Source organism: Rhopalosiphum maidis, chromosome 2 (genome assembly GCF_003676215.2).
Source record: "Rhopalosiphum maidis isolate BTI-1 chromosome 2, ASM367621v3, whole genome shotgun sequence".
NCBI lineage: Eukaryota > Metazoa > Arthropoda > Insecta > Hemiptera > Aphididae > Rhopalosiphum > Rhopalosiphum maidis.
Genome location: NC_040878.1, coordinates 91,179,309 through 91,207,261, shown reverse-complemented (window position 1 = coordinate 91,207,261; position 27,953 = coordinate 91,179,309). Strand labels below are relative to the sequence as shown.

The window sequence follows — 27,953 nt, the reverse complement described above, 5'->3', positions numbered from 1 at the left end:
CTTAGGCACCTACTAACCCATAAAATAGTACCAAAACTATATAGTTGTATTTTGATAAAAAGTTTCTATTATCTATATTAAAAACTACACTTAGTTTTATTATTTTGACTATCTACAAAAATAATTGAACAATTGAAAAAAATATCTTTTCTATAAACTATATTCTTATATTTATATATAAGTAAATAATACTATAGAATTATGTATAGTTTGTAATCAAGTATTAGGTTATACAATTACTCAATTAGGGTAGTTAGGGCGTTAAGCTGTAAAAAATCTAGTATAATAATATGAATAAAGACATACAGTACCTATATGAATATATATATATAATAGATACATTTATGTAATGAGGAATCTGTTTATTTAATTATATTTGTACAACAGTGGTATATTTGATTTTTGCTTTTTACAATAATTGGTATACAATGATAACGATAACTATATTACTTTAATACCGATTTGTATAGTCTCGTAATATTTTCAATGTAGTTATACGGTCCAAATCTTGCTGTGCGATTTACAACGCGTCTCTCCTTTGCAATGATGGCGTATTATAATACGTAGTATTTACATTATTAAATTATTCATGTATTATGACATTCGCAGTCAGTGTTGGTGCATCGATCGTGTGTGTCGTAGATGTTATTCCATCATAATATATATAATATAGCGTTCTGCAAAACAATCAACGCCACTGTGGTCGCGCGCTTTTATCTCATGCTCATTGTGTAATCCTTCTCGTCGCCGCCGCCGTATGGTATGTAATAAGGATTCTGCGTGTACGGTGCGGGCACGTTCAGAGTACTGTAAGACTGTCGAAGTGGCGACGACACGGATGACAGCTTGTGTGCGGGCAGTGTGGCGTAACTGTTGCTGTAGGACGCGGCCGCTGACATAGGGTACAAGACGTTCTGGCCGTTGGCTTTAGGACATGGGCACGCTTGATTGGTGCAGTGCATCGGGGCGCCAAGGACGGGTGGCAGGGCGTTCATGTGCGAGTTGTACTCAGCAGTCGACAGACGTATACGGACGATGCATATGATGATCACCAGTATGGCAATGAACACTACAACGCCGGCTACAATGCCGATGATCAACGTGTCATCATTAGTGATAGCTGCGGCCGTGGCTGGGTTTGGTAACTTTACGGTGGCTGGTGACTTCTGCTGCTGGTGCGGTGGACTTGCGGTGGCTGGTGGCAGCGACCATATGATGTCCGGTTCGGTAGTAGTTCGTTGTTTGGGTGCTTTGACGACGATTGGACTGGTTGCGGTGGTGGTCGTTGTCGCGGTGGTGGTCGATGTCGTAGTCGTGGTTGTTGTTTGTCGGCTGACGTCACAGGTTAGGTCGTCGTCCGGTATCTCGATAAGCAGACTGCCAGCCACAAACGCTGGCGCGGAACATACCAGGTCCAAAGCCAGCGGCGACCGTCTCAGCGCCCTGACGTTGCAGTCACAGTAAATGGGATTGGCGCGCAGGCCGTTTAGTTTCAGTGAGCTCCGTCGATCGTCCAGAGCGGCCAGGAATTGGGAGGTAAGCGTGGTCAGTTGATTATCAAACACATCGAGTTGGATGACCGACGACCGAGGCAACGCGATCAGCAATGATGGTGGTAAACTGGTCAATGACGTGTTTTGGATTCGGATGTGTACCTGTCGGTACTTGAGACCGGCTAGCGCGCCTGATGAGATGGATGTGATCTGCTGTCCACGTATGGTCAATGACTTAAGTCTGGGGTTCATAGCAGCCGATAATTGACTGCCGATGGACGAGTCTTTCACTTCGATCTCAAGAGCCTCCAATGACTGCAGGTAGTTCAACAAACCAGTGACGTCCAAGTAACCCAACTTCGGGAAGTCGTACATTTTTAGTTCAACTAAGTTGCCGAGATTTCTGAACGCGTTCTTTTCAATCCTGTCACATTCCAGCAAATCGTTGATTCGCAATGACCGTAACGATTCCAGCTTGTCAAAGTCACCCAAGACGATGTTAGATATCGGGTTCCAAGAAACATCAACCAGCTGCACTTGATTCAGCTTCGGCCAAACGGCTCTTAGAGACGTTAAACTTTGTAATTCATTGTGTGATAAATCAAGTTCTTCGATCAGTGTTGATCGGTCAAACATGTGTTCATCCACAACATTTATCCGGTTATAGGATAGATTTAATTTTTGTAGAAATGGCGTTTCCAAGGGTGATAAAGACGTTATTCCGATGCCCGCCAAATTCAATTCTCGTACTGTTTTGGGTTCACTGAGTATGTTTTTAACAGTCACTTCAGACAGATGGTTAAACGACAAGTCAAGTTTTTTTATGTTCACTAATATGCTGTCATCGGTCTGCAATTCGGTCAGTTGATTTGAAGACAAGTCTACGGATGACAAAAAGAAATATTGTTTCTGCAAACTTTTCAAGGGCGCTATTGAAAACCTATTCTTTGCCAAGTTAATGTTCTCGAGAACTTTTAAACGGGTTCGGTCAAAAATTAAATCAGGTAATTCTGTTAAATTATTGTTTTCCAAATCTAAGTATTGTAATCTATTCAATCCTTGAAAAGTTCTCTCCCCAATTCGTTCCAATTTATTGTTAGCCAATTTAATAATTTGCAATTGAGTAGAATTATGAAACGTTGTCTCGCTTATTGTGTCTATTTGGTTATTGGCCAAATTTAATTTTCTTAGTTGCGGTAAACCAGCAAAATCAAATTCTTCTAGCGATTTCAAACTATTTTTGCTTAAATCTACTTCTTGCAAATTCGCCAAACCTGCAATAAGCTCAGAGGGAAAAAAGTTGAATTTATTATTTGAAATTTTGATAACTTTTATACTAGGATGGACTTTAAACGTTGACGGAAACAAATAACTAATTTGATTATTAGACATATCAATTTCTTCTAACGGAGTCCCATTGCTTCGTTTCGTAATAAAATATTCACCTTTAAATGAAGACAACTTATTTTTGGACAAATTTACATATCTTATTGAAGAAAGGCCCATAAACGAACCGATACGTATGTTTGATATTTGGTTTTCTGATAAATCTAATGTAACAAGATTAGTCAAACTTTGAAACATGGTTTCTGGCAACTCGGTAATGCCGTTGTTCTGTATAAAAAGGTGAGTAAGTGATGAAGTCTTGAAAAATAATTCAGGGCTTAAGACTTTTATGCTAGTAAAGCTGATATCGAGTTTTTGCAGTTGTGTCAATGGATGAAATACGCTTACGGGTATCAATGCTAAATGAGGGTTATGACTCAAGTTTAAATTTGACAACGAAGACATCACAGTAAATGTATGTCGAGGTATTTCTTTTAGTTGATTGTATGATAAATCAAGAGTTTTCAACTTTTGAAGATTGATTGGCTCCGATGAAAGCGAAGCAATTCTGTTACCTTGAAGATTTAAATGTTCCAGAGTGTCTTCTAAACCAGAGAACGTTGATGGTTCTACAGACAATAATAAGTTTCCAGATAAATCAAGAACTCTTAAGACTTTAAAATCCTAAAAAAAAGTGTCATGTTAACAAAAATAATAACTATACTTATTCATTTTTTATGTAACACTTACTTGAAATACATCTGAAGGTAATTCTCTAATAACATTTCTACTCAAACCTAGTTCAATTAATATTTCTGACAACCCTCGAAGAATATTTGAAGAAAGTGCTGCAATCCTATTGTAATCCAAACGTAATTTGCTCAGGTGTGGTAATTTACTAAGTGCAGATGCCGGTATTAATAAAATGTTATTATCTTCTAAAGACAATGATTCAAGATTTATTAAACCTTCAAAAGCATCATCTTCAACCTGTCAAATATATAATGCATATAAATCAGGAGGCGCTAAAAATCCCGACAATGATAATCCCGACTAGTCAAAAGCCTGACACCAAAATACCGACAAATCAAAATCCCGATAAATTAAAATCCCGACAGTTATAAATATCGACAATTTGAAATCACGACAAAATAAACTTTATATTATCTTATCTTGTAAAAGTTTAATCTAGTAAATAATCTAAAACTCTCAATTATTTACCCTAATAAACAATTGGACATTTCAAATGAACAGACGTATTTTTACGTATTAAGTGTACAGTTCTGCATTGGTATAATACCTACATTTTGAAATTGTTTACTATATTTACTAAACTATATTTTGAGAATGAGTAAAATTTTTCAAACCACCACATCCCAAAAACGAAATATTAATATATGTATCAAGGGATACTTAATGACAAAAGACAAAAATCGAGAGGACATATTATATTACCGGTACTGCGAAAAAAGAAAATTAATGGTATGGTAAGTTATTAAAAATTGATTAATTAATATTAAAAAATAAAATATGCCATCTCAATCTTAATCATTTGAAGATCTAGCATTTCCTAATTCATTGAGAACTACAGTTAGCGGAGAGTTGTTTTTAGTTAAAGATTCAATCGTTGCGAATGAAAGACTTCTACTATTTTGTACGAAAAATAACATTAATTGGTTGTTGCAAGCTCATTTTTTAATTATATTATAATGATAATTTTTGGATCGTCCCAACAATATTTAGACAATTTTTTATCATACATGCACTTGTAGAGGGAGACAATTTTCGAGTTTTGCCACTATAGCATATGCTCTAATGTTAACGAAATCTGAAACATTGTATAAACGTCTTTTTCAAGATTCAGTTGGTTTTTGCGAAGACAATAGTGGAAAACTAAATACACATTGAATAATAAGAGATTTTGAACAGACCGCAATAAAGACATCAAAAGTGGAATTTTCTAATGTAAAAAACAAGGCATGCTTTTTTTCATTTATCACAAAGTACTTGGAGAAAAATTCAGTCATCTGGCTTAGTGAATTTATACGGTACAAACAAAGAGTTTAGTTTGAAAATAAGGCAAATACTTGCCCTTGCTTTTATTTCATCTGACATTATACCTACAGCATTTAATGAACTTAAAGTGACATTTCCTACAGAAGCTGAAGAAGTTGTGTAATGGTTCGAAGATAATTATACACATGGTCGGATTCGTCGCCGAAATCCAAGAAATGGTCGAGATTTTAAACTTTTGGGATTTTTAACTATTGGTGTTTTAAATTGTCGGGATTTGGTTATGTCGGTATTTTATATGTTGGGATTTTGAACCAGACTTATATAAATCAAATAAGTAGATAATCTAAATAATTGAAATGTCTTAACTTACAGTTCTTAACATGTTTACAGCCAAGTTTAAGATTTTTAATTTTTTTAAATTTGTAAAAGTTCCCGGTGAAATGTTTCCAATGTTGTTTCTACTAATGTCTAAAACTTCTAATGATGTTAATTGCGAATTCTCTAATTTCTAAAATAAATAAAAAAATGCATATTTTTTTTATAGTTAATAGGGGTTATTGAAATAAAATACGAATTTATTAATTTTCCTAAATTTAAAACAAAAGGTATTTAATAATATTGTATATTATAATATTTACTTGTATCAAATTTGATGATAAATTTAAAATTTTTAAATTATCAAATTTTTTTAAAGCAATCGAAGGAAATTCAACAATAAAATTGTTCGAAATATCTAATTTTTCCAGCTTCTCCGCACCTTAAAATTATAAAAATTGAAATATGTAATTAAATTATTTGCTACATATACAAAATATTTTTCTAGAATATTACCATAAAAAATATCACTGTTAAATTTTGACAGGCGATTCTCTGATAACAAAAGCTGTTTCAACACTGATAAACCTTCAAATGCTCCTATTTCAATGTTGTTTACTCTATTGGATGATAAGTCTATCTTTATTAAAGATTTTTGTGACAGAAAAGAACCCTGTTGTATACTATCTGAAAATAGACAATATTAACTGTTAGTGATGAAAGATTGTTTCTCTATATCAATAAATACCGATTCGGTTATTTTTTAGGGATAAACTTCGTAGTGCTTCTGGGCCATTCAATGAAGTGCTAGGTATAAATGATAAACGATTACCATCCAACTTCAGTTCCTATTAAATTAATTATACTGAAATAAATTAAATATTTCTAATTTGGTGAATTATCTATTATATGTTACCTCTAAGTTTATACAACCCTTTAATATGCCTTCTTCTAAAGACGATATCCTATTTTCACTGAGATCCAAACGTATTAGCTTCGATAATCCATGAAATTCCGTTGAAGAAAATATTGGATTTAAGGTGTCACCTAATAAGTTACCGGCCAATCTTAAATCTTCAACTGTATTCTGTATGATATTAAATGATTTTTCGGACAATCTTCTAATAGAATTTTGTGACAAGTCTAGTTTAACTATAAACGATAAAAAATTATTAAAATTTAAATATTTTTTTTAATTTTGTTGAATTAAAATTTTTGGTGTATTTACCTGTAGTCGGAAAGAGTTGTGTGGGCACAGAATGATGACCAGCATTTCTTTGGGTGAATACCAAGATTGGGGCATCTTTTGGTAAATTTACATGATCGCTTGGATAGACCACACCATCACAATTTAACGCTAGACCACCAATTTGCCTCAGTTCCTCACAAACACAAGGGTACCGGAACTCTGATTTTAAATCTTCACATGATGTAGTGGTTGATAAACAAAAGTCGAAGAACATCAACGCTGTTACTAATAGCACCTCCTTCCATCTGGTACGCATTATTAATCTATGTATTATACCAATATACAGAAATTAGACATTATACAACTAAATGATTTTAAAATAAACTTATTGATGATATTTATTTTTATTTAGATATTATGATTTAATATTTATTATTTTATTATTAAATTAATACTAAATTGATCAATTTATAAAATTATCGACGTTATTCCTTTCAATACAAGCAATCAACAGGTGATTTGAGTTATTAATAATTAATAGCTGATCTCCGCTATAAATAATGAGTGATGAAAATTGACAGCATACACCATATTATTGATAAGTAGGGAGCGGATGTTTATGCTCTATAATATTTAAAAATATGCATCAACAACATTTTTTATTTATTAATAATTTAAAAAATTATATTAAATTTATTATTATTAAAATTAAAAATTATAAAAGATGTTTGCAAACTGCTGTTGAATTTTTTGTTAATCTGAAAATAATATACATGGGTATTGGGTATATATTATAAACAAAGTATTTACCGATACGAGCGAAAACCGGCTATTCCTGGTTGGTGTGAATATTATTTAGGCCTACAGCCGCGGGACATTTTGATCTATTAATATTAATCGTGCCAGGACAACTAACTTTATTGTATTAATCCTAGTTAATATAATACGAAAAACCTCAAATATATACTAAAAGCATGATGAATATAGAAATATGATCAAACAAGTAAAAATTGAACAAAAATACAAAAATATGCAAATTAAATTGAAAATTTGAATTCTTTGAGCGATGAAACAAATTTCTATCTTACTCCGCATTAATTTAGATTTTCTTAAAAAATATGATAAACGCATCATAAATATCCGCTTCTTACTGATTAGTAAGGTTATAATGTTAGGTAGATAAAATACTTATTCTTGAACTGCATTAATAAGGATTCAGATGTTTGTTCATCGTGATATCATTCTAGTTTCACAGAGACTATAACGACTATTACATCCACAGGTAATTGTTTATTAGATTTTATAACAAGGTAACAAATAAGACTTAATAATATTTAATTTTGAATTAGACCCTAAACCTATAAAAAATTTAATTTTTTAAAATTTCAGTTATCACGTCATTATTTAGAGACAGCACGTCATCGGTAAGATTTAATAAAACTATATATTAAACATAGGCATTCATAAAAAAAAATGACAATAGTTTAGCTTAAAATATATACAATCACGGGTACTTATAAAACATCAATATAGATAAATAATTAAAATGTTATGAGTTAATGATGAACTGTTAATTAAATTATATTATTAGATTTTTCGTATATTAACAAGTGATCAAAGGAATAATTACAAATCAATAAATTATATTCATGGCAGGTTTAACTTTTTTCTTAAACTGAAAGATTTTTACATCTTCCCGCACTCAAAATACGATAAAGTTTGAATGGGTTCAAAATTGATTTTAGGTAACAATTGTAGGTATTATAGCAATATATTATGACTGCAGTTTCGAGCGAAATACTAAATAGAGGTTATTTAATAATTTAATATACCTATTTGTTTTTTTTCGTGATATGCATCATGGCGCAGTTATTGATTACAAACACTGCTACCTATTGTAGAATACTTAATCACAACTAATACTAATCTGTATAACAAACAGTTCAATAAAAATAACTAGAATCCGTTGTTTTTCTATGTATATTAATTTTGTGCATAACTGCAATAAATAGAATTAAATGATTTTAAGTTCACGCGGAATTAAAGTGGTTCGATTTCACAGTTGGTTTTTTGACGGAGTATCTCGTCAATCGGAAGGCTACCTCAAGAAATATCATACTTGTTTTCTTATACCACGCCTCTCAACAGTTGGTATATATTATGTTCTAACGGTAATTGAAGACGATTCGCGGAATGCAGAATCATTAAATGTAACGTCTAAGCCGGTTAGCACGAGACGATAGATTTACAGACCAATACATGTTGGAGACATTTCCATAAATTGTATGGTTAAAACAAAAACATAAAACGAAATAAATAAAAATAATAATTTTTTTTATGAACATACGACATATCTAGGCAGTAAAAAATTAAAAATACATTAATTTCATATAGGTGTTACATTGATAAAAAAAATACTTCTCAATAAAAGTCAGAATATATAAAAATAATTATGAATATATATATATATATATATATATATAAAATAATTATTATTTATCTCTAATAATTTTAATCTGTTGTATGTACAACAATAATGATATCAGTTAAATATTAAATACAATTAGTTTGTTAAAAAAATAAAACAACTTATTACATACATAAATTATACATACTTTAAAGCTCAACAATAGATAGGGTTATAGGAATTTACTTGTGTTATATGTAATTTTAAGTTTTGAACAGAGCGATGAATGTATTTTTTTGTGTTATATATACACAATAATTTCGAAAAAATGTTCCGATTTTTCAATCTCGATAGAAAATTGTATCGAGTTTGTACTTTAGAAAGGTCAAAATGAAAAATTACCAGTATTTTTTTTAATAACCAGGAAAACCGAAAACAAAAAAAAAAATAGTAGGCAAGTAGATGCTGCTTTACTGTGCATTAGGTGTCGAGTTAGTCACTGTTATGGGTGTGTTAAATTTGGATTAAATTATATATATCATTGTTAACAAAAAACTGTTCTAATCAGAATGGATTTTTGATATAGGGATATAGATAATAATTTATTTTACTCTAGTATTAAAGTAGGTTTATATAATTTTTTTATGAAAACAATTCATTTATTATAATAATATTTAATTATATATATAATAATATATACCTATTTATACCATATTATATATTATATCAACTTAAATAACTCAAAATATTAGTATTAGTATTTAATTGCAATATGAAATTGTGTTTAAAACATGAACATATTTATTAAAACTAACAGGAACCACTTGAATTAATGAGGATTTATTTTCACTGTCTGTAATTTTTTTTACGTACTATCTGCAATTTAAATTCTATAATGCCTATACTGGCTATACTAATATACTAATATGTTCGTATAAAGTAGTATATTCAAATATAGTTACAATTTTACCATAATATATATTTTGATCATACTGAAATATACCCTTTAATAACTGATTATTATCAATGATCAATATAGACAATCAAAATCAGCTTTAAATTTTTACAAAAATATCAATTATGTCAAATATTACAAATTATAACTTAAATTTTTCAATCGATTACCTATCATAAAATAATTTATTTCCACTAATTACGAGTTATAATATTTTGTAGATGTAAGGTGTTGATATATTATTTATGAGACAGTAAATCACGAATAAAAATAATTGTAATATTTATACGTATACATAATTTGTTTATCGGTTATCCATCTGGTTTGATTGAAAGTGTATAAACTTTAAAGTATCATCTATCAGCATAGGCGGAGATTGGGGGGTTCTTGGGGGGCTTCCCCCCAAAAAAAGATCGTAAACCCCCCAAAACTATTGAACATTTTTAAAAGTCATGTGGCCGGCCGGACGTCGGACTTATTTTACAACAATTGCCAAAATCTACAAAACTGTAGATCGGGAATTTTACAAAATATTTTTTTTCCCGAAATGTAGTCAATATAGTAATTATTACAACATATACCTACTCGTCATCGGCGCGCACCAGGCGACCGTCGCGACGGATTGAAAAATTTAATAACTCTTCAATATTATACATTAAAAAAGATATCAATATCAATATTGAAAACGTTATTAATATATTTGCTAATCAAAATAGGTTTATTATACTAAAATAATAAAATATTTATTGTATTATAAATTAATGATTTTAAAGTACATATATAGTTAGTAATGCGTATTTAGTAGGTTTTCTTTTTAGTTGGTAATTATTAGTTAGTTATTTAGTAGTTAACGCGTATTGGAGGTAATACAGTGGACGTCGCTTATAAGACTCACTTTGGGACCAGCAAAAAGTGGCTAGTGAGTCTTATAACCGAATAAATCTTATAGCCTATAGGCAAAGTGGGGAAAAAATTGAATTACATATTTATGAATTTTATTTTACTATATATTTCGCTTTAATTTTAATTTACTTTAATACATATAATATTACATATTACATATCTATTATTAAATAAATTAAAAAATTATAATACATATTGGTACATATTATAAAAATTATTAGATATTAATAAAAAATTATAAGAGATGTATGATGTATTTATTATTTATGAAAATAATTTGTAATTTTGGTTTGTTTTGAGTATATAATTATACTAATATATATTTGAAAATATATTTTTCGTACTCTAATTACAATAAAGATAATTGCTAAAAATGTGAAATGCAATAAAATTTGTTGTAATACACACATTAGAAAGCATGAATTGAAACCAGAAATAACCCAAAAAATATGTAATTTTTAAAAACCAATTTATTTCTAAATTTTAACCAAAAATGTTTATTTTTTACGAAATTTGAGTCTTATAAACAAAGTGGCGAGTCTTATAACCGAATTTTTTTATAATGTATTTGGGTACGTCCGGATCGTTCCAGACGATGTTGAATTTAATAAGCGATTGAACCTTATATCAGCTAGTCTTATAAATGGCGTTACCTGTATATATTGGTATTAGTGAGGGGGTGTGGGGGCTTTGCCCCCACAGCTTATTTTGCAAATAAAGATTTAAGCCCCCCTAAAATTCAATCAAATCTTCGCCTATGTCTATCAATATCTTTAGTAACCGTAATACTCTAATACATTAATATTATTAACTTTAAGAAAATTAAAATCTTAAAAATATACTATGTATAAATGTAACGAAGCGTTTATAAGTTGTATCATGAAATTATGATTAATGTTTTTCAAAACTTATAAGAATAATAATAATAATAATAAAAGCAGTTTAATATAATAACTTTAAAAATTATAAAGATTAAGATAGATCATATAACATCTAAAATGTTTTAAAATAAATGTACCTATAAAAATTTACTATGCTATTATATTACTGTTTATTTGAACGTTTTTATTATGTTTTTGTTTCAAACTATCAATTGTCATATCTCACAAGGTATTAAAAAAAAAATTACAATAATGGTCAGTGTGAATGTTACTGATTTATACAGAACGTTCTCAGAATTGAGTCAATGTCCTAGCTAGCTATGGAGTGGACAATAATATATATATATATTATATTAGTACGAGTATATAGGCACTGCCTGTATAAGGCTTGTATTATACTGTTCAGTGAACTTTATTTATTATTCACAAAAAATCAATAACTTATATAAATTTAAATGACTTTTCTAAATACAATATTAAAAATAGGAAAAATAATTGAAATATATATATTTTTTCACATACAACATTAAAGACATTATTTATAAACATAAGAATTATAAATTAATGATGGTTTGTCAAATGTATATAAACTATTATATTCTAAGATGAATTAAGTAATTAGGAAGTTAAATTAAAATTGCATATTATACGGTTAGACACCTAACATAGGAGATAAGAACTTATAAAATGTATTATAATTTAGATATAAACGTCTTGTATATGAACGATATCAGTCTGTGAATATGGGTCAAGACTCAAGGATATAAATATTTTTTTTATTTTATTCAAGGTTTTTTTTTCCGCGTACAAAATTTATATTGATTTATATTATGGGTGATAAATATAACTATCTATTGGATTTTTTTACTTTATTCATATTTACTTATATGAGTATAGTGAGTATACTATATTATATAATATATATCCTTCATACACTCGTATTATACATAATATGCATGTGTTGTGTGTCTTATAATTTGTATATCTAAATAATACTGGTAATTTATGTTATGTGATTACTTATACTACTTATTAGTTATTACTTTATTAGTAATTAATAAAATTTTAGTTAATCATTAAGTCACAAACTCACAAATATTATTATATAAATAATAAATTTTAAAACAATCTAAGAATTATAAGATAATTGAATATTATTTATTACTCAGAAATAAATAAATATCTGTTACGGGTAAAGTACAAAATTGGGTACATATTACCAAGGTAATGCAAAATTGTAAGACTTATCCACAGTGGCAGCACCTGGGGAGGGGGTGTATGAGGGTGCAGTTGCACCCACGACAACTTTTCTAGGAGACAAAAGTATTATTTTGCAACCACAGGCCACAGACAGCAGCCAAAAATATTATACTAATTTAAATATAGAATTCAGTGTTACATTAAGATTTTTTTATTACTTTTGTAATAGCAGCAGTTAAATATTAGGTGGTGTGGGGAAACATCCCCCACGGGTTTATGAATCACCATAAACGTTTGCACACACATGTGTTTCTACCAAGTGCCGCTTATGCTTATTCATATGAGCACTGAACAGTGTAATGTATACATTATTCATCTTATGTAATGTACTGTGTTCTGTGAATAACCGGTAAAGTATTCAAGTATTCATATTAGTATATTACTAAAATAATCGAAAACTGATAATGTAAATACAACATGACCAACGCAACAGATTTAAAATGATTCAATTACACACATTGCATTGACATTTTTTTAAATTTCGATCACCGGAAAAAATATTACATACGAGTATTGATTAATGTGCATTAGTTATTTTAGTAGATTTTTTTTTTTTGTAGTTAAAACATCTAAATTATCTATTATATGTTTAGAACATCGGTAAGATAGTAAATTTATATTTCTTAAATAATAACTAATACAATTTTATAAAGTTGAAGATGAATACTACTTTTATTTAGGAGCTTATAGTGTTGATTATCGCTAATAGCCTAACGCTAATGTAAATAGTACATTATTCTGAGGATTATCTTTACTTCTATTTAGTTCTGATAGATGGACTCGAACTGTATAGTCTGTTGTAGGCGTTGTGCCTATGGGCGGGCCCCCCTTTGGCGAAAACGTATTACCCTTTACTTTTTGGCCAACAGTTATAGTTCCTTTTTTAGCCATTGTCACTTTTCGAACAGTACAGTTTTCTTTAAAACTTACAATTACAACAACTGAACATGTGACTTAACATATTATTACGACCTTTGCTAAATTAAAAATTAATTTTTGTTTGACAAATTTTACTATTTTTATAGTATTCAGTCTTCAATGTAAGTTTAATTTTACCACTCATATACTTAAAATGGACATTATATTACCATTATATTTTGCTTATTACTAAACAAAAGTTATGAAACCTATGTTTATACTATATTATATACTTTCCATAAAATAAATAATTTGTTAAATAAATTGAGTGTGTAATATTTTCCAAAATGGGTCACGATAAACTTTGAGATAGCAGCTCACAAATTTGTTGAAGTTGTTTGGCCTAATACTAAAATAGTGAGTTCTGATTGAGTTGAGACTATATTCATTTTTATTCAACTAATGTAATATATTATAACATTTTATTGTCAATTATTTAATTTTTTTAATTTTTCACAAAGTTGTAAATAATAGTTTTTATAAAAAAGATGACATTTTTGGATAGGTACAATCATATGAAGTTCAGTAAAGTTGTTAAATTAATACATTTTAAAGAAAACTGAGTTGGCCGAAAAGTAAACGGTAAGTTTTAGCCGAATAGTGATTGTGGCTGAAAAGATAGAAGGGTACATTTTGGCCGAAAACGGTGACACCCATGCCCGCGCCTACAATCGTTATTTTTATGAAAGTACTTTACCCAGTCAGACGTAGATAATGTACAAATTTATTACCCTGATTATTTAAAAAATAAAATTTTATATAAATTTTTTTTTTAATTAATAGGTATAACTATTAAGGGTAATGTTAACCTTACCGGATAATTTATGCATTATCTGACTTTCGTATTTTGCCCCTAACATGTCTAACAATTACGTACAATAGTTCATGATTTTTATTTAAATAATGCAATCGTCTTCATTTTAATTTAAACGATCAATAATATTATTGAATGCCGTATGTATTAAAATTAATTATTTTTTTTATCCATTGTAATCGATAGTATTTTGTTCTATAGGTATTTTTAAAGATTCTTTTCCATAATATTTATTTACACTTGTATAAAAATTTTATACAGCTTTATATTTTTTAGAATTATAAGGTAATGAATAATTTTATGTAGTCCTGTGTATAAATATAATACTGAAAATACTAAATTAATAAATAATTAGATATTTAACGCTTAAATATTATTAAAAATTAATAAAGATTTACGTTAATAAATAATAACACTAAATTAATTAATTAATTTTAATTATTCAATACATTTCTTAATATTATAATTGTTTAGTAACTACAATTTTATGTGAAACTACTATTTTTTTGTTGTATATAGTATTATGTTATTATGTTATACATTTTTATGCCAATAGTGTAGAGTTTTTAATAATTAGTATTGTTTACGTCTTACATATTATTGAGTTGAATTAAATAATTATTTAATAATTTAAACCTAGATAAAAAAGATTTTTATTGGTTTTAAAATTTCATTTGATTAAAAATAAAAATGTATACCTATTATATGGTCTTAAATAGGTATTTTATATATATAATATTTTATTGATATTATTTATAATGAAAATATGATAACACCATAAATCATAATCTAACTATTGATTATTACCTTAATACCTTATATATAATACATAATATACCTACTGATATAATTTTTTCTCAATCGTTAAAATAATTAAAAATATAGAAAACAAATACTTAAAATAACATTCACTAACCATATTGAATACGTTAACACAGTTATATACAATTATGTTGTATAGACTTAGATACCCGCGAGTTATTCAATTTCACCTCATCGGTAGTGACGCGTAAAGACGTTGAACGCGTCACTACAGATGAAGTGAATACATATTTGGTTGATATATTTAATATATTATTATGATTATTCATTACAGTGTATCAAAAACTTCCTCAGACGGAGAAAGCGTTCTCATGTATACAAACATCACTATACATGAAGTACCTATTTACGCGTTAAACACACTATATGCGTATACATACATCCATATAAACAATACATATAGCTATATACAATATGATACATAATTGTATATTTTATACATGTAGTACCTGTATATAAAAACACATATTCAAAAATATAACTAACGAAAAATCAGCACAAACCCATGGCGAAGTATAACAACTCTGTCATTATCTTCGTGAGAACAAATAGTAATAGGTACACCAGCTAACTAATAGTGATGATGAAAAAAGAAAATCATTTTCAAAATAATAGCGTGCTAAAAAAAATAATAAAACTGTTGTCTATTTTTTATTAACTGAATTCTTATAATGACAATATCTCAGACGAATACGGCGATTACAGCCTATACAGTTCGATTTCAAAAAATAGTTGTTTTGCTTAGATCTTATGAAAAAAATATCCTCAACGCGCTGAGAATCCAAAAAATAATATAATAACACGTTATCTGGTTTATTATTTTGAAACGATCACGTTAATAGATTATATATATAGCTGGTTTCGGTTGTCCGAACACACTACTTCCTCTGTACGGTTGTAGTATAGTCTATACAATATTTATTTAAGTTATAGTCATTAGGAGGGTTCTTTACACAGAAAAGTTGAAAAAATATATTAAAATTTGATAATTTAAAAATAAGAAGCATTTTGTTTAAAAACTTCTAAGAATTTTTACATTATTTTTTCTTTTCTAAAATATGACTTGATTTACATTATTTTAAATAAATTATTCTACAAGCTTTCTCTATAAAATAATTGTTGTAATTTTATTCATTCGATTAATTTTCCTGTGTAGCAGTATCATTTATTTATCTAATTTTCACAGTGAAATATTTAAATTGTAAGTATCAAAAATAATTTAAACGAAACAACCATAACGATAAATTATGTGTTAATAATAGCGACTTAAATATATTTCAACAACTATTTTAGCTATCTACTACATAAAACTGGAATTAATTTTAAAGATAAAAAGTATTCCGATAAAGTTTCTATAAAAAAAAATTATTTTTATTTAGAATCAAGTAGTTTTTTGCTGGATTATGGTTATTATTATTAATAAACTATACCTATTATCCTTATTTCTTAAGTTCTTAACACTTTTGAATTTTAAATTAGGTATAACAAATTTAATAAATATACCTATGTTATAGTTAAAAATGTTATATACATAATATATACATAAAGATGAAGTCCGTAAAAGTAATTTGTTGTACATGTAATTTTGTAAGTAGGTATACTTAAATTATAAAAAAATTGAATGAAATTTTAACATAATATATCTATTTTGTATTATATACATGTATAAATTATATTATGTAGATTTTATATTTTCGGGAAGACTTGAAGTTATAATGTTCAAGTAATAACATAATATATGAATATGCGCTTGAAAAATATAGAATATTCAAATATTACTTTCATCTTTAATAATTCCGTATTTTAAAAATGAATTATATAACATAAGGTTAAGCATAATATGTTTTTAGACATTTTGAAGAATATTTAAAATTGTTGAATCCATAAGAAATTGTTATTGTTATAATGTGTACTTAAACAACAAAACAACAACAAAAAAAAAAAAAAAACAACGAAATCATGTGGTTAAAGGAGTACCTCTATATAATTTAAATATCAATGCCTTCAATAATTTATACCTAGCCAAGCGGCAGGTGTTATTTCAGGTGCAGAAGAGTGGTAGACTTATACGACTCTTCACTTTTAATGTAACAGTACAATTCTATTTTGTATATAGGTATTTCATAATCATAAACGCTGTGATCATTGTTGTTACGGTAAAAATGTCTGTAAAGAAGAAAGAAGATAATTTATCAAGTACATATGTATTATTTTCACAGTTAATACAATTTATAAAAAATAGTACTCTTTACAGAATTTTCATCAAAATAGTATACTAGTATAGTATATCGTATTTATACCTAAAATATATTTTTTCATATTTGTTAATACTTATTTAAAAACATTTATAATATAATACAATTATACATTAGTATACATAGATACGTTTAGATTATTCAGGATTTTATTTTTTTAGCAGGTATCTTTTAATATTTAACAACCTTATTGTAAAATTGTGTTACAATTTCAAATAAGTAATTTAAACTTTATCTTAAATTTTATATTGCATCATTTGCATCCTTAGTCTAACTAAAAATTTTAAAAGATTATTATTTCATTTTTAGATAATCGGTTGATTAATTTTTGTTTATTTTTGTGAACATCAATTATTTCAATAATGCCTTAAATGTATTTCGGAAGACAATTTATTTTTAAATTATTGTTGTCAATTTATTTCGACGAACACAATTCCGGGTAAAACATAAGTATTCATTTATAAGTAGGCACGCTATAAATAAATAATACAACGGTATTTAAAAAATATAGCAAACATAAGTATAAATATACAAATATACATATATCTGTAAATGTATAATTATTTGTTTACAATATTTTCAAGCATACCTTTATTCATTTTTTAATGCGCGAGAAACTTACCCTCTTTAATCACAGCTCTGACAATTCTTATTTAGTTATATTTATTACCTATTACGAAATACATAATAGCTAAATTTAAGTTTCACGATTGTAAATCTTCTTTTATTTGAAATAAATGGAAAAATACTATGAATAAAATAAATATAAAACTGTCTAAAGAAGACACTAGAAAATAAGGAATTCGAATATATTTGTAATTTATATTAACTTTATGTTTGAAAATTATTCGAATACATACTTATTTGAATAATTATCTAGATAATATTTTTCCCAACTTTGTGTTTAGCGCTTGACTTGGAAAATAAGTAGTAGAGTTACTCTATACATAGCTACTTTAAAAAAAATAGTGTTCCTAGCATTTTACTATAACTAACATAACCATGGGGATATATTACTCTGGGAAGAAAGGGTACGCTATTGTGTTCAAAAAATTAGTTGAGGTACGCAGTTCCTCTGCGTCCCCCTCAAGTCAAGCACTGTCTGTGTAGCAAGTTAATAGCAATACATATTATTATATTGTACAATGATAGACGAGTAGTCAATAGTTGAACATTTATGATGCATAACCGATTGAAATAGTTCATACAATTACAATTGAGTGTATCTGTTTTCTCGTTCATTTTTAAATATATTTTATCTTTTATTTTAATAAATTACCAAAAAATTATGATGCTATTTCATAGGTATTTAATTTTGAGTTAAGAATATATTAAAATAAAACATAACATTTAGACTTAACAAAAACTTACAATTTTATTCTTTAAATATTCGTATATTCGTCGCATATACACAGGTTATATACATTGCATTATATCATATATTTATTTTACTATGTCATATTTGAATTATCAAAACGAATATAAAAACTTAATGTGCAGATTGTTTACACAGTTATGTTTTAAAATTGTATTAAATAAAATATATAATATATTTTTAATACGTATAACTATGTAACTATATATATCATTTTTATACCATATAATATGCTAAACTAGTGGTTCTCAATCTTTTTAGTACCGTGGCCCAAATTTACCCTGAAAAATCTTTCGCAACCCATATAGTTTCTCTTTTCAAAACGTAGTTATAAAAAACTAAATTTGTATTATATAAATATGTATAAATTTGTAATATATATTTAGTATTTTATAGGTTTATAATCAATTTATTTTTATAAATGTACTTTTAATAATAAGGTGTATGCGAAATGTGTGCTTGTTTTCTTTTATGGTTGATAACAGCGTTGACATAATAATTCAAAAAATTGTTGGCGACCCACTAAAAAATGACTGACGACCCAACAGTGGGCCGCGAAGCACACTTTAAGAAACGCTGTGCTAAACCGTTCGGTCTTTACAGTACCTACCAATCTAAAACAATTGTTGATAGATCACGAAGTAGCCTATAGCCTAAAGGTGTCGAGCTCCTAAGCAAACAATGGACTCCCGCAGTGACATGGCAGTGTATATATTTAAAAAACAAAAACTCATAAGCCACACAGCGTAGTATGCCATTGTAACAAACTAATACACTATAACACCATTACTATTGTCTCCTAATGACTTCAATGTATTTTGATTATAAATTAAACACTGTTATAATATACGGGTACATATAACGTGTATATAATATGTAGTAGAATATACAGTTAATTATATAAATATTAAATATAATACATAACGTATTAATATAATATTATGTATACTAATATGCTATGTATAGATACATATAAACATATTTTAACTATTAACTATACGCTAAAAAGTGTAATATGTATTTGTATTATTTAAATTATATAAGTCGTGAAAATCTACTTACAAAAACTGTACCAACTATGTAAATATTCATGTAGACGTATTGATATTAGAAAAAATTATCATTTAATTTTAGGAAGCTTTTAATGTTTTCTTTATATAGTTTACTAGTCTTAATTATATTCTGGTATTTGGCAGGTGTACAAATTATGATTCAGCGGCCGGACATGGGCTTCAGACCCTTTTATTTTATGAAAAGGTGTTTAATGTATAGTATTGTCGATATTTGATACCGGTGATATTGATTTGAGTCCATCATGTTACTTTTAAATGTTTGAATTGAGTCCAGATTATTATCTTAATATCTTTGAACTGAGTCCGTATAGAGAAAATGTCATAACTATCTACACAGTAAAATTCAAAATTAAATGCTTTTTTTCATTCGGGACATCCAAATATTTTTATTCTTGTGGACACTCTTCTAGGAATACAGTCTGATACATATATAAAATTAAGAAGCAAAGCTAAAAGACCATGTAAAGAAACATTAGAAAAAGACAAATTTTTACGGAAGCAGACAAACAAATATATAAATAAGCAAATTTGCAGATTTGACTTTTTAAAATCTGTATCACTTAAATTTTTATAATTATATAACATATAATTATTATTATTTTAAAAACATTATTATTATTATTATTAAAAACAATATAAGCAATTACACGCATTTTTGGGAGACTATACTCAGCCAACCTCCACGTAAGGTTAGTGGTGTCCACGTGGTGTAAAATACGATTACCTACACAAAATAAATTTGTATTATATATATAAGATCCAAATCGTGAATAACTTACAACAACAGATAAACTTATAGGGAGGTACTTAAATTTACTCGTTTAAAATAATTCACTATTATGTTTAACGAATACTGAAATATATAATATGTATAATTATATTCTGTAATATCAATACAACATTAATTATAAATATTTAGTCATTTTATTAGAATAGTAGCATAAATATAACGAGCAAACATTTCGTAAGTAATTATTGACGTTAATCACAAATTATTTTTTTGATTCATTTAAATGGTAAACATATATGTAAGTATTTCTAAATTAAATGATACAGATTGCTGTCTCTATATTTGATATTTATATAATAAACATACCTAGTAAAGTAGTACCCACAATGGCACAATTTGTACAGTTTAATAATTATCTATAACACTTAAATACTCTTGCATATTTATAATATTTATAACTATTATATGCGAATATTTGATCGATGTATAGTTTTAAAACCAATCTGTGTATCTATTATGTATATCAACTTCAATCCTAGCATTTTCTGTATTTTACGAACATCAAATTACGCAGGCCAGTATACGAAATAGGCAATACCAACGTGATATATACTTATGGACTATATATACGTACGTATATTACATGGAACTATAATAATGATTAATGGTAGATAGATAAATATACAGCAGGCCCCTTAAAAACCGCAATAATAGTGTTTGTGGTGTCCTCCTTTTTCTAATATCCTGTTATGAATGTAATACTATTACATTTTAAAAAGATAATGTAATTATCATTATATACACATAATAATAACATATGTCGAACACCAAAACTTTAAACTACCATAACGTAGCGAGGCTTATATTTTTGAAAAAACCATTCACAAATAATTTCTGTCAAATACTTATATATATTTATAACGACACATTATTATATTATTTATAATATTTATTTTATGATACGGTAACAATATTAGCATTATCGATATGATAGTATACAACACATCCAAGAGTTAAAACATGATAGACTATTCAATTTGTTTTTGACATGAACGGTACAGTTATATTTAAATGATTATGTCACATTGTCACATATGTTATAGTGCTATACACATAGTTGTATAATTTCCCGAGTCAATTTGGTGAATTTATAGGGAAAACAGACACTTTGTACGGTCTATTATTTAAACCGCTTAACGCGGACACTTTGTACGATCGGATAAAAATGTTCATTTTAGATTTTCAAAATGCGGATATTTTGTACTATTAAATACAAAAAGTATATATTGTAATGTAAATTATTGAAATGTAAAAATTAAATTTTAAAAACGTTAAAAAATATAATAGGTATATTAACAAGTCAAAATAATCAGTTTTTTTATTACTATATTATTAAAAATTATGTTAAAATTTATATAAATAAATAATAATATTAAAAAAATCGTTAAAAATTACATGTTATGTATAATATAATAATATACCTAAGTAAGGAATTTAAAAATTTGTTATTTTCTTTTTTAGATTCTGGTTACATATATTTAATTGTTTATTATTATTTTCACCAGCATTGGATTTTTGTCTTTTATGAATTCTTAAGGAAATCTTTATTTCGAATAGATGCTATAACGGCTCTTTATTTATTTTAAGTGAGTTAGGTAGTTTATTTAACTCACTTTAAAATGATAATATCAATAAAATCATATGTCATTGTCTAGATAATATTCTTACCTTTAAATTTGATAATAGGTAAATTTACTCTATAATATTAAAGCTAACATCATTAAATGTATTCTACTGAACGAAAATTTATGATGTACGTTAGTAAGACAGAGATAACACATGCGGGTATGGCGTCCTTTTAAGAAAAATTAATTTAACATTTATTTCGAATATTATATTACATAAAGTTATACTAGGAGGTACTAATGCACACTACTAATACTGTAGTGTAAATTCTACACTACATCATTTGATTGTGTTCATTGATGATAATCATTGCTAAATAATAAACTAAATGAATATTAAGAATCATTCGTTTAAATATATATGTAAATAAATTAATAAAAATTAAATCTATTTTAAGTAGATAAAAAAGTTTATTAGTATTATTTCAATGCGACAATGATAAATACTGTGGAAATGTTATTAATAACATTGATTAATGAAATAATGAATTATTACAATATATTGGTTAATAGGACACATTCACATTATATAAACTAGGTGTGGTCTGTGGCTTAGATAATTATTTTTCTTTGTTTCGCCGAATTATATTTAATAATTTACATTGAACAACTAACAAACAGTATTCACAATTTATTTAGATAATTTAAATATGTTAATATGTATAAGGATTATAAGGAATTAAAAAAATCTAGATTAGGTATACCAAATGGTTTCAAAATTCAAATAAAATAAATTAGTAGGAGATATTGTAAGTTTGTTTACAGTTTTTTTAATACCTACCTAATGCAATACATAATCTAACAGAAATATATGTTTTTTTTATATTATATTACATTTTTAACATACATTTTGTTTTATTATTAAAAATGTATTGTTCATTTATGTCGCAGATAATAAAAATAACTTTTTATTTTAAAGTAGATTGTAGAAATATAGAAATATCAGGCACATAATATAGGTAAAATTTACAAGTCTGGTCTATAAAAACAAATCAAATAAATTTTTATATATAGCATTTAATGTTAAAAATATATTGATAGTTGAGTCTTAGGTATTTTTATTTCGATTGCAACATTTCTATTGGAACCAAAAATAGTATTGCACTTTCACATTTTTTTAACCATTAAGTTATATGTAACAAAAAAATATTTTATTAACCTAATAACATATATATATATATATATATATATAAGCTAATAATACATTTTACGATAAATAACAAAAAAATTATAAATAGAAAAATCTATACAATTATTAACAACTACATAACAACGTGATTAAATACATCCATAGTGAATAAACAAAGAAAAAATATCATTATTGATTATAAATTTATAAATTACTAACACTATAATTGTTGGTAACCAATGAACAGTGTTTCTGTTTTGTAGAACTATTTATTTATTTACAGCTTCCTTTGAATATTTCTATATTTCTGTCTAATTAGAGCAGTGAACGAATATAATAAATTAATACAACAAAGTATTTATTAATCGTCTTTTAATTATTATAAGTGAACACTATGCGATAAAATTCTTCAAATCAAATACCAGACAATGAATAATGAGTTAGATAGTCGTTAGTATATTTTATTACCAAGTATAAAAACTTTTATAGATTATTACCAACGAATAAACATTTGTATAAAAATAACTTAAGAAGAAAATATATAAATTATGAATTGAATTTCAGTTTCTGTCACACGTTTCACAACATTATAATGCCAAATAGGTGATGAAAGATAAGAAATTATTACATGCAATTGATTCAAAAATGTGTTTATAGTATGCACTACAATATAGAGATCATGGTATTTAAGTAGGACCATTCTCCAAATGATACCCCAAGGACTGTAATTAAATAAAAATGTTTGAAATTATTGCTCTAAAAATCTACGATAAATTATATTATAACTGTATAAACATCTATAATAGTCTATTTACGTTCATTTGGGGAATAGACATGGTTATAGGCAGGTTAGGTTAGGTTAGAGAGGGGCAGGGGGGCTTAGCCCCCTACAATTGCTATAGCCCTCCTCCCTCTAAAAAAACTAATAATGTTTTGTAATAATTTAAAAGCATTATAAAAGTATCCAGTATAGACCTGATCTACAACCCCTCAAATTTCAAGCACTATTTGTGCCTATGAATATGTCCCTCCGTGTTCTACTATATTTTAAACATTATTATTAGTGTTATAATAACTAATAAGATATATCTACGTAGACGAATTTAACTTTTGATTAAATAATATAGGTATACCTTGACTATTCTTTATAACATAATATGAATATATACAGTGATTAAATTTGTTATGCATTCTACAATATACGAGGCACTAATTTCTCGTGAACATTGAAAATCAATATTAAACTACTTAAAATTAATGATCGCAAAACAAAAAAAATTATTATTTTTAATTTCAAAGATTATCACAAAATATGATTTTATAGATTTCGTAATTCAGCCTCGGTTATCAACTATCAAATTATTTGTTAAATACTTTTGTTTATGTATTACAACATTCCAGTTTTTAATTTTCAAATAAAATTGTTGGATCTCATAGTCAATCAATCTATTAAATATTAATATGGAAAAGTTTGAACCTAGTAGAAAGAAAACAAGATATTTATATTCTTACTTTTCTAAACAAATAGGTTAAAATATAACTATGGTTTTGTTTGATACTATTGTACATTTATACTATAAAATATAAGTGTTTTAATTGAAGTTAGATCAATATGATATATCTACAAAATAATGCTATGTCTAAAAAAAATTTCTAACAATATAAAAGAAGCAAACTTGAAGCTTGAATGACCCTAATCTATGTACCTATTGAAAGTGGTGATGCATGCCACGTGGTTATTGAATCGACTAGATTAGTTATATTTTTTTGACAAAAACATTGATATAAAATTATAAATAAATTAAAAAAAATAAATAAATGTAGGTAATATATATATATTAACATAAAATAATACATTATTTTTTAATTTTAAGGAAATGATTTTTTGATAACTTAATTTACATAAAATATAATGTACTCCCCAAGATTTATAAAGATGAACACCATTGTACGGCTCGATTACAATTAATCCATTCCTCACAGTAATTTACAAGAAAAAAAATAGACGATTGCATTTTTTATTGAAAATATTATTTAGTTAGATAATGAAATTAGATGAATATAGTTTGCTGTGGACTAAAACATTTCATTCGATACGGAATACGGAATCAAACTCTTAGTGGCTAGTGGAACGGCCTAAACACCGTTCGTACTAATTATCTCTTTGTAAAATGTACGGTTTCCTAAAAACAAATTTTACTGCTCAGTAATCTTTTATTTTGTTCTGTCTACTACAATTTACTTTCTTTCGAATAATGCGGTACAGCATAATATGAAGTATCATAATGAGGTTTGATTGTGTAGGTCTTTCTAAACTATTTGAATCGTTACACTTTGATTTTTTAAATATTGAAAAAAATAGAGAATAGTTTTAAATAGGATTTAATATTAAAAAATTAATTACAAGTGGGGTTTTTTGATTATTCTGGGACGCTGAGTCATGATTTGTCATTTAAAATCGCTAATCCACGAAGATCTTAATAAGTGAATAACGCGTATTTTTAATAATATTTTATATACATTTTTGATGATTATAATTACCAAGGTTTTTTCTCTTAGTTCATTATATTCCATAAATTTAATTTTCGATATAAATAAGAATTTTGTATAAATAAATTAGGTACAATAAATTATTGTAACTTCAATATGATTAACAATTTGGTTGCATAAAGTATTTAAATAAAATAAGTTAATAGTATGTAAATATAATTTCGTTAAAATTAATACTATATAATATGTACAATGTACATTCAGGCAATTTAATACAACAGCATGTCTTAATGTATTCATCATTCTGCTGTTATTGCATTAGGTTAGATTAGGTTAAGCAAGGAAAGAAATTTATAAAAGTATAAAATAGATAAATACTAAATATGCAAAAATATTATGCAGAATAAAGATATAGATTAGATGTGTTATTTTTGTTCCAGTGTACCAATTTATTGATTTAGTGGAGTGATAAAATTCTAAAAACAGTTTTCAATTTTTTGTCATATCTACTTGAGATCAAATTTTCACATTTTTTTTTTTTGATCTCTCTAAAACCTAAAAAGTTATATTAAAAAGTAAAAATTAAAAATTTCTACACTTATTTTTTAGAGTTAAAATCAAAAAATATAAGAATATCAATCTTAAATAGATTTAACAAAAAAATATTATCAATTTTCAGGATTGTTATTACTTTACTAGATCATTGGGTATGACCTAACCTAACCTAACTGGTACGTAAATACATTATAAATAAATACTTACATCTAAATTTCTATGTTGTGAAATGCCTTTAATCACATTTATTTGTCTGTGTGCGTTTTATGCTGTTACTATTAACTAATGTCTAATTAGCCCTTACAAATATTTATACTGTATAAGTATACCTACACTTTAAATTATAAATATTACGATATGGATATTATAAGTAGGTACACTGATATATTTTCACTAATTTTCAATTTACAACATTTCACGGATTGCTATAGTGTCTATAGATACTCAATATTATGGACTATGGTACAATACAATGTTTACTCGAATAGATTTATTATTAGTAAATTATTTGAGGGGTATATAAAATTATATCTTAAAACAAAATATTTACTAAAATAACCTCCCCACTAAAAAATATTATTATTTCAATTTACGTCACTGGATTTGGCTATTATAAATACAAGCAAGCAAAAGCATTCAAATTGCTACCTTATTCTATACCTATATATTATAGTTACCTATTAATTACCTAACATTTATCTCATAAAAATCAAAAACTGTTATAGATTCAATGAAACTAAAGTAAACTAAGAAATAATATAAGCGGTTGAAATTATGAATATAACTTTTCCGTTGTAATAATTTGTATGATTACATTTAATATGCACAATACACGATTTAATCTTTTTATGAGTAAATTGTAACAAGTAGCAATATATCTTATTAAAAATTAAAATTTACATTATTCAGTTCAAAACAAGTTCCCCTTTATGTAACTATAACAGAGACTTTAATAGTAGTTAATGATTTGACATAAAAAAAAACTATATTAGTTTTTAAGAATAAACTAGGATATAATTTAATATTTTATCTTTTTTAATTCAATTTTTGAATAAATTATTAATTTTCTATTAAATCATAAGCTATAACAAATAAAAAAAAACCATATTTACAGTATCTCAGCAATAAAATGTACCTTTGGTTATATTTTCTAGGTGAGCAAAAACTATAAGAAAAAAAAACTACGTCACTTTTTTGTATTTTGCCGTTTCCGGTACATGTCGAATAAGCAAATCCTCACTAGTGGGTAAGAAACACAAGGCACAACAGTTAACGGTAACTTAAAGACAGGTGACGGTGGTATTATACGGTAAACAAACAGACATAAACTAACGCGAAGAACCAAGAAAACCAACTGGCAAC

At 26.6% G+C, this 27,953-nt stretch overlaps 1 protein-coding gene across 4 annotated transcripts; it reads right to left on the bottom strand.

The window, feature by feature from the left end:
- Positions 1-235: 235 nt before the first annotated feature.
- LOC113550870 (slit homolog 2 protein) lies at positions 236-27,953 on the bottom strand. 4 transcript variants are annotated; one of them, XM_026952805.1, is made up of 9 exons: positions 27,782-27,953; positions 6,379-6,662; positions 6,067-6,302; positions 5,899-5,998; positions 5,667-5,837; positions 5,474-5,592; positions 5,206-5,343; positions 3,570-3,809; positions 236-3,503 (listed from the first exon to the last, which is right to left on the bottom strand). In XM_026952805.1, the coding sequence occupies exons 1-9, from the start codon at positions 27,808-27,810 to the stop codon at positions 714-716; spliced, it is 4,107 nt and encodes a 1,368-aa protein (XP_026808606.1). In that variant the 5' UTR covers positions 27,811-27,953; the 3' UTR covers positions 236-713. The 4 variants fall into 4 exon arrangements, with proteins under 4 accessions (XP_026808606.1, XP_026808608.1, XP_026808607.1 ...); XM_026952807.1 differs by having other exon boundaries at positions 27,704-27,925; XM_026952806.1 differs by having other exon boundaries at positions 27,727-27,925.